The 9,047-nt window shown below is 34.5% G+C and overlaps 1 protein-coding gene across 3 annotated transcripts in view; it reads right to left on the bottom strand.

The window, feature by feature from the left end:
- Window positions 1–812: 812 nt before the first annotated feature.
- Window positions 813–9,047, bottom strand: part of LOC128991608 (homeobox protein extradenticle) — a 94,392-nt gene continuing 86,157 nt past the window's right edge. Inside the window, exons 7-9 of one of the 3 annotated variants that reach the window (XM_054414632.1) lie at window positions 7,136–7,299; window positions 5,851–5,895; window positions 813–3,071 (exon numbers count right to left, since the gene is read on the bottom strand). In XM_054414632.1, coding sequence (XP_054270607.1) covers window positions 2,904–3,071; window positions 5,851–5,895; window positions 7,136–7,299 — 377 coding nt within the window. In that variant the 3' untranslated portion in view covers window positions 813–2,903. Of the gene's footprint in view, window positions 3,072–5,832; window positions 5,896–7,135; window positions 7,300–9,047 lie in introns of all 3 variants that reach the window. The other 2 variants (XM_054414634.1, XM_054414635.1) reach the window with 2 other exon arrangements.

Genomic DNA, 9,047 nt, shown 5'->3' with positions numbered 1-9,047 from the left:
ACTAAAAGGAAAGGCATTTAGTTGGACTAAAAAATGTAAAGAGGCATTTATGTATATAGATGCTAGTAGAATATTCAAAGATCTAGTGAAAATCTTGTCATACAAATATTTATATTATATTTATTTTTTATACTAAATGTCAAAATAAAATAACTTTTGTGTTGTTTTTGTATCGAAATTAATATATTAAATTTATTTTTATAATAAATGTAAATAATTAAATGAAAGTTTAACAAAATAAAATAATTTTAGTATTGTTTTCGTACCGAAATCAATATACCATTCATATTTCTTGTTCACTAGTCAGAAACAAGGTTATTATTCCGGCCATGAGGAAGATATATAACATAATTACGTGAATTCGTCAATCAACTGCGGGTTCCCACGGCTTTTTGCCGCAACCTGCGTGAAAATAAGCTAAATTTTTCCGCGTGATAAAAACGCACGTGTGGCATACAACAGCGGGAATTCAAGCAGTGAGAAAATAAGCTACATTTTGCCGCGTGAAAAAACACCCGTGTGGCCGTAGCCTTGGTCAGTAACAAAGCTATCACCCAGATTATCTCACTTCATTCTTCGCTCATCACTCTTATTTGGATAAAAATATGTACCTAGGTGGCGTCCCCATCTCAATTGATAATGGATGTCTACTTCATAAGCCAATGCCACAAAGTGGATTGCAGCTGCAACTTATCTAAAGTCATCATAAAATTACTATCAATAAATGATAATTTTGATAAAACTACTTACTCTTTCAATACAAAAGCAAAATGGAACAAAAAATGGCATGGGAGAGTAACAAGACATTTCAACATCAATTGTTTATAATCTTAAAATTGTCTTAATGTTACAATACATACAGATTGCCAATGATAGAAAATAAAACAAGATTTGACAACATGTGTCAAGGCTTACTGAATAAAACAGAGCGAAAGGACTCGCATTATATTTACACACATCACATATTGTAAAAAATATCATCTGGACATTTTATTATTAAAAAAAATATTGAAAATACAGTCAAATACTCCGTATACAGTGACGTGCAATTCTGCACGAGGTTGCATCTAAACAAGATGTATAACAGGAATCAAAACTCATACACACCACAGGCAGACTGACATTCACTCTCTGAGAAGCAACCATAGAGGCGTGTCTTCAAGCACCGGTAGCTACGGTAGCACCAATACTGATAAAAGGCATAAATGAAACTGCGTACAAGCTTAAACGAGATTTATCTAATAGCTGCACGTTACTTCAAATAAAATGTGAGCGTGCTGTTAACTCTAAACAAACAAATCGGGTGGCCAACTAGAGAAGCTGCCGTTCAAGACTTACTGGTTAATAGCTGACAGTTTACGTCTAAATCAAAACGGTTGCTTTTTTGTTTATGTACAATATTAAAAAAAGTCTACAGTCGAATAGTAAAATTGATAAAAGCGGTATGACAGTGGGTTGTGCCAAAAGACCGTCGTTGCATTATTATCACAGATTTCCCCCGATAAACTGCCAGCCGTATTGTCGTATGATGCGTATACTCAACTGAAGACAGCCCGTTGCCACCACAACAATCTCGCCTACAAGTACATATCACACATCAAATGTAATAATTATTATCCGATAGCTATACCTAATAAATAAGTATTAGAATAATTATATTGTTTTATGTGTTATATTTAAAAAATCGTATACATCGATGGTGGATCGTATAATCCTGGTATATCCGAGTTTAAATCACGTGTACCGCTGACGTCGTCGTGCGGCAACGCCGACGCAAACGGTACGGTAAAAAGGCAATTAGACAGTGCATATAAAGTCAGTAAACAATATATCAAACTAATACAACAACCAGCCATTGAAATATTCGAATCGTACGGATTTAACTGCCTAAAGTCTAAGTTGAAGACTAACAATTCTGGCACAACGTATTCGTTAATAACTACAAGCTTATATCCTCGACTGAGCAATTTCGGACAAGATCCTACGATGAACACAATTCTATACTTCAATGGCTACAGACTTAAACTAGAAATGATGTGTATGCTGTACGTATACATGGTGATTGCAACTGTAAGCTCTATTGCGAAAGACAACGGCACGACCGATGACCGGGGCGTGCCGCTACCACTTAAATAACACTTGAAACTGTCAGCTCGTGTCCACTAACAATAATCATGATAACACGCATTGTAAACATTTCAAATCACTAATAAAAACAATATGTTTAGGTATTAAAATAGAAAAGCACATTCAAATCGAGATCTAAGCACATGTATAACTCGAACTGACGCCAAGTCTTTCAAAATTTTCAAACTGACAGTTCCAATAAAACCATCTGTTGTGACGCTCAACATTATGAGAACTATTAAAATAGTAATAACTGAATTGTACGACTGAATGTTAGATAAACTCTGGATATCTATTGTGTGCATTTTGGGTGTCCACAGATTAAGTTTTTAATTATCTAAACCATCATAATACGGTTTGCAAAGTTTGTTGAATTAAAAACCACCACTAAGCAAGGTTGAAATAAAACTGCTTGCAGTCAACAAACAAATTTTAAAATGAGACACTTAACAAAATATTTTATTATTTAAAATCTGATAACTTGCACTCCCTTTACTTAATGTATAGTTTCATCTAACTACTAAATATGTACTGTTACATTAGTTCTTGCTTATTAATCAGTCAAAGGGAAGATTAGCACCACATAAGCTGTACATAACATATCTAAACCAACCTCTTTTCCATTCTAATCTGTGGGCACCCAGAGCGACAAAAGAACCTTAAACTAATATTTACTTAACGTTAGGCAAAAACAATTTTTAAAAAGCGATAATGAGAAAGTGTGTATGATATGCGTAGCAAATAAATCAATAAGAAGTGAGAATTCTGGAGAGATCCTAGAGCTTGGGTCTCTTGATGTCGAGATCGCTCGAGTCTCCGCTGTCGTCCGGGTGGAGGGGCTGGAAGTCGGGGATCTGCTCTCGCGGGGGGTTCCACCCCTCCCCCCGCAGCGGGGGTGAGCCAGAGGATTTGGGAGTCACACCCCCGCCCGCCACGTAGCCTCTCTGTAACACCACCACAACATTAACATGAACTGCTGGTAAAGGTGCAAAACTATATTTACACTATTATGACTTCACTGAAAACTTCCAATGGTGACTTTTGATTTAAAAGGAGAGATGAAAGATATAGAAAACCATTGTGAATTAAATTAAATTAATGAGATAGATACAAACTCAATACCTTTCGGCTATAAAAACACTAAACTCACAGAACTGAATTGAAAACACGGTGTCTGTGATATGTGAGTCTTACAATCCGAATTTTCGAGACTGAAATGAGGAATAGGCGGTTCGTAGAAAGAGGTACACAATCAATTCTGCCACTACAAACTGGCGAAAAGATATATTTTTTATTTAAATACATGGACACAGACAGCCATCTCTCAAATTGTAACCACTGAAGATATTTAAACAGCAAGTTTCTATTGTTGATATTCATCATTAAAATTTAGGTAATCTCAGTTCAAGTCCACTAAAAAGCCTGTACTGAAAGGCAAACACAAGTACAAATAGATGAATGTTCAGTGTCACTAAATTCAAGCACTTGCTAGGAAAAGAACCTTTGTTTTACACATGAATACTAGAAGAAAACCCTTGAAATATTTAACTAAGAGAAGTACCTACTAACACAAGAATTCAACTTCAGCAAAATAAATCTCAGAGTAAATATCAAGATACTTCAATTAATATCAGGAATAAATTAAACAAAATGTTAAGGTAGTTGACATTTTAACTATTAATTTTTTTGTTATAACATCCAACACAGAATAACTCAAGAGGGTATTGAATCTAGACCTACTGAATGACTGAGATCTTATTAATGGACTTGCAAACTGTTGGAATATTAATTGTAATAAAAAAAAGTCATAACATTTTGAGGAAGTACATTCATATATAAAGAACGAAATACAATTTCTATACAACATCAAAAACAAAACTTTCATAGGTGCTACTAAAAATAACTAAAATTAAAACTACATAGGCCTAGTAATAATAAAAAAAACATACATCTATCTATCTATCTATACTATTATAAAAAAAGAGGTGGTGTCTGTGTGTGTGTATGGGAAAAGTAAACGCGAAAACTACTGGTCGGATCGGGCTGAAATTTGGCATGATGATAGCTCACATTCCCGATTAACATATAGGCATATTTTTATCCCAAAAATCCTTTCGGGCTCCGCCCCAGTGGCTCTGGAGTTTCCCATGTTAACCTTATGAGAAATGAAATTATTGAATCTTAACAGCTGTTTCAATTAAACAAGTTGGTTCTGTTCTGTGATGTTGAATAGCATTAAAGTTACAAGGATTACCAACAGGGTGCAGCACTAGCACTATTATTTCTTTTACATTTATGACAACAGCAAAAGGTAAGAGTGAGCGTAGCGAACGAACTTCAACCTGGAGGCGAGTGAGCGTAGCGAACGAGCTAACCTGAAGGCAAGTGAGCGTAGCGAACGAGCTAACCTGAAGGAAAGTGAGCGCAGCGAACGAGCTCCAACCTAAAGGTGAGTGAGCGTAGCGAACGAACTTCAAAAAGAACCGAAATTTCTTAAACCATGTCCTCACTCATAACTGCTATAAGCATTTGATACTTATATGCCAACCCCGTACGAAGGACGGGTACTCTGCTAGTCAGTGTATAAAATTATTCAGAATACATAGATTAAAAAATGTTGAAAAATAACAAACTTTGACACTAGAGAACTGAGAAGTGATTTTGTCTGCCAACCTGATTTGCACAAATAAAATAGTTAAAGAATGAATAATAGTAATAGTTAAGACATTATGCATTAGTGATATAACAAATTAAAATTTGCCAATGATTATTCTGTTTTTAAGTTTACCATTATATAGTTAACATTTCTGTAGAAGAATTTTATGAGACAACAGGTAGTTCCACTCTCATACGACCAATCACAACGGCTTTAAGGACTGTCTGTTTGACCAAAACCACATAAAACCTTGGTTACTACAGTACTCATAATGGGACACCTTTTCATTATGTCACTGGTTATGGCCAATAAAAGAGGTTGGACATCTTTTAGTAGCCATTTCCTTCCCCACAACACTACTGACCAAAGGGCTTCAAGATGTGAGGTTTTTATATCCTACATTACCTCACTTTATACATCTTTGATTTACAGCCTATCAAGTTTAAATTATTTTCTCTGATGCTTTATACGATCACAAGGTGTAATATATTTTTCACTTTATTAGAACAATTCGTAAAAGTATATATCAGTGGTTGTTTGAATCCCAAAAATATCTATTTAATTGTAAATTAATGTAAAAATGCTTTGAATTCATCTGTCACTTTTTGTTAGCTGATATAAAATATTTATCAATTAAACATAACATTTATATCATGATAGTTGTATTATTGTGTTTATATTTCAAAAAGTAGTTTTTTTCGAGAAAAATTAAAATTTACACTCATACCATTTAGCTAAGCCATTAGATTTTTGATGAATTTTAAAATGCTTCGAATCTGTCCCACACAAATTTTCCCCTGATTGAAAGGAGCCTTTAGCACAATTTTACATGTAAAAGATTAGTTTATAGTCCTTTTGTGAACAAAGACATTTAACCACTAAGCATTTGCCATTTAACCGAGCTAAATTAAAAATACCGATATACTTTAAGTTTGTAAATCTTATTGGAGAAAACAAGCTAAAACTAAACTTTTGAAATAATAACAAAAACTACGGGCTAAACAGTTTTGTGACAACAGTTAGCATGCAGCAATATGAGCAATATTAACCTGGGATCAGGGGCTCACCTGGTGCATGGCCTCATATCCGAGGCTTCCATCAGAGTAGGGGGCCTGAAACAGACGACGAGCCACAACGGTAAGTCACTTAGACACAAGCTGTCACATGTGATATATACAGATATTATGTTATACGTCAAAACATTACCTATAAAAATGTTAGCAGGTTCACACTGGTGCAGAAAGGACAACTCGTACCATATTACGCATACAAAAAATATATAAATGAAATGAAAGCGAGATCAGAAAGGACAGGAAAACCCCATAGGATTATGCACATCATAGTTTTCACTTGCCCTTTTCCTCCAAGCCCAAAACCAGTTGGCCTAACATTCATTCTTGAACTAGGTTTGGAATGGACAAGAAGCCGATTGTACTTCCATGAGGTAACATATTTTTATTAAAAACTGTAATGTAATCAGACTTTTCTCTTGTAAATTGTAAAATCTGTTCAAGTCCTTTTTATGTAGGCCATCATTTACCATAATTTCAGGTTTACAATTTCTATTACACTTCATTGTGTTGATTTTATGGTAAACACCTAGAGGGAAGAGCTACAACCCCAGTTAGAAATTTGTGAGGGGATTTACAAATAATCAATTAGATGTAATCCATCCCCTAGAAAATGTCTTTTTAAGCTTACTGTTATTATTCTTGTAATATTAACCTGGGAAATAATTACTATAAAAAGGTTACAATTTCAAGTGTAGTATGTTATTTATTTTCATACAATCAAAATGAAATATGTACCAATAAATAAATAAAAAACAGGGAAATAAGAATGTTTCAGTCATAAATTGTGTGCCTGACTAAACATTTTAATAAATACAATTCTAAACCTAATTAATAAATACACTAGCCTGTATTTATAGTATACCTTAGCAATAGAGTAGGGCCCCTGAACGCCAGGTAAAATACATTGCACTCAGGGGCACTCCCATAGTGCTAAGTATATAGCATTTATTTTCCTGGAAAACAGCCTTCTATACAAAATACTTATTTTATGGAGAATACTGTGACAGATTACATTTTCTATTCTTTGATCATTCACTTCCTCCTCCGCTCAAAGCTGTTAAAGGTATTATTGATTATTGAAGAACTTTCATCACACAGGCTGAAGAGTCAGTGACATCTGAGCAATAAGTAATCTGAATTAATTAATTATTCATTCATTGTCCTGAGAGTGATAGCACATATAATTGCAAAATTACACTTATAACTTAAAAGCTAATGATTTGAAAGTAAGGTTACCTTACTTTTACAAAAACTGAATGTGACTGATGGTTGTTTGTACCTGTGATGCAGACATGGGTGAGCTGTAGTCACCACCGTTCATGCTGATGTTGTAGCCCATGCTGTCCTGCGGGGCCCCGGGGGGAGCGGGGGACATCATGGGGGTGGCAGTGCCTTGTGAGGCGGGGCCCATGCTGTACGGCGACGCTCCTGAAAACACACAACCTGCACTCACTCAAGGATCAGTCTCCAGCCCCGTACATACCACATTGTCATCAGACAGCAATCTTTGTCATTGACTCTTGGATACTGAAGTAGACACACAGTAGAGTCCCGCAAACTCGGCGTAATGTGGACTGGAAGGGTGCCGAGTTTGTGAAATGCCGGGTTATCGGGAACTAGGGTTAAAAATGAAAACAATAAAATTTGTAAGCCTTTTACCTGCCTTCTTTATATTTATATTACAAGTCAGTATTCAGATATAGTAGAACTAATCCTTGGTACAAATTGCGGATGATTTGACTTGAGCTTGCTTGAGTCCATGTTGAACTCGGATTAAAAAAATCATTAATTTTCTGAGCTAGGTGATGGCCGAGTTATCCAGACTGCCGGGTTATCTAGTAATGAGTTTGCGGGACTCTACTGTACCATCTTTGTGAACCACCTGTGGCTGATTTTTCTTTAAATGGAACACAGTTGAATGAGCCATTCACACAGTGCACTAATGCCGAATGCCAAAATTATATCTTCTCTAAGTTTTTAATACTATGTCATTTTCTTAGGACATAATATATGCTAGAGTTTATAGTGTGTTTCCTTTTTAGTTTGACTTGATTGTCAGTGTGTATGCCAGAAGTAAGTAATTAGCAGCATCATCTATACATGGCTCAATTCAACTACCTACATCAATTTTCTGTCATTATGAAGGTTTACGAAGGTGATGTCACACCATTGAGTGGCCGCACATTTTTGTTTATATTCACGATTTATCCGTGTTGGCGTGTGCTGAATATTGATATTATTATATTGACGGTGACAATGTGTTTTACATTTATTATGAAGACAAGACAATTTCAGTATTCAAAAGTCAATGCTACAATGGACAAAAATATTAACAATACAAGTAAAGGCTTGTTGACATCTTTCCATTTTCCAAGACCATAGTCCTTCTAGCTTACAGTAACCTTATTGTAATGTATAATCCTGAATTAATCATCATTAAATTAAGTATTAAGTAAAATAAACTCAAATAAAATATTTATTCAATGGTACCTGTACATAATAGTTAAAAAAAAAGAACTTATCAATTAACAAAGTCCAGTTTGATCTCAGCTTCTGACATTACATTTTTTTTTTATTCAAGGAAAGCTCTTTGAAAATTTGATGTTCAACCTCGGATAGGAATTCAAAAGCTATTGACAGTTAAAATGTAACACCACAGGGAACAAAAACTGAAACTATTGGCGAGGCCAAAAACTTTCTTAGGTTGATTTTCCACATAGGCAAGGAGGAAGAATTTAATGTGCAATTAGTGCACAAAGTATTCAGGCTAGAAGCCACACAACTACACTCTGACCACTAGAACATTCCCACCCCAATAATAGGCTTTTTCAAGTTTTTATTAAACATGAGTTTTTGTTTTGTAATATAAAATATAAGTTAGCACTTAAAATATTGATTAACTTTTTTAGGAGTTTATAGTTTAAAAATCTTTATCCTTATTTTTCTACCTTGATATATCTATCTCTATGTACTGTAATTATTCTGTAATTTAATGGTACTACACATTGAAAAATTCACCAATTGTATTCCAGAAAATTACAAATTAATTCACTATGGATAAAAAAAATCAAATCACCCCTATATTATTAAACTTTTCCCATTTTAACACAAAAACTAATAAAACATAATGAAAACCAAAACCGGTGATATTTCCCACCCCAATAATAGGCTTTTTCAAGTTTTTATTAAAC

This window comes from Macrosteles quadrilineatus, unplaced genomic scaffold (assembly GCF_028750875.1).
Source record: "Macrosteles quadrilineatus isolate MER2022 unplaced genomic scaffold, UCM_ALF_1.0 Scaffold_4__1_contigs__length_99947679, whole genome shotgun sequence".
Taxonomy (NCBI): Eukaryota; Metazoa; Arthropoda; class Insecta; order Hemiptera; family Cicadellidae; genus Macrosteles; species Macrosteles quadrilineatus.
This window is presented reverse-complemented; position numbering and strand designations above follow the sequence as displayed.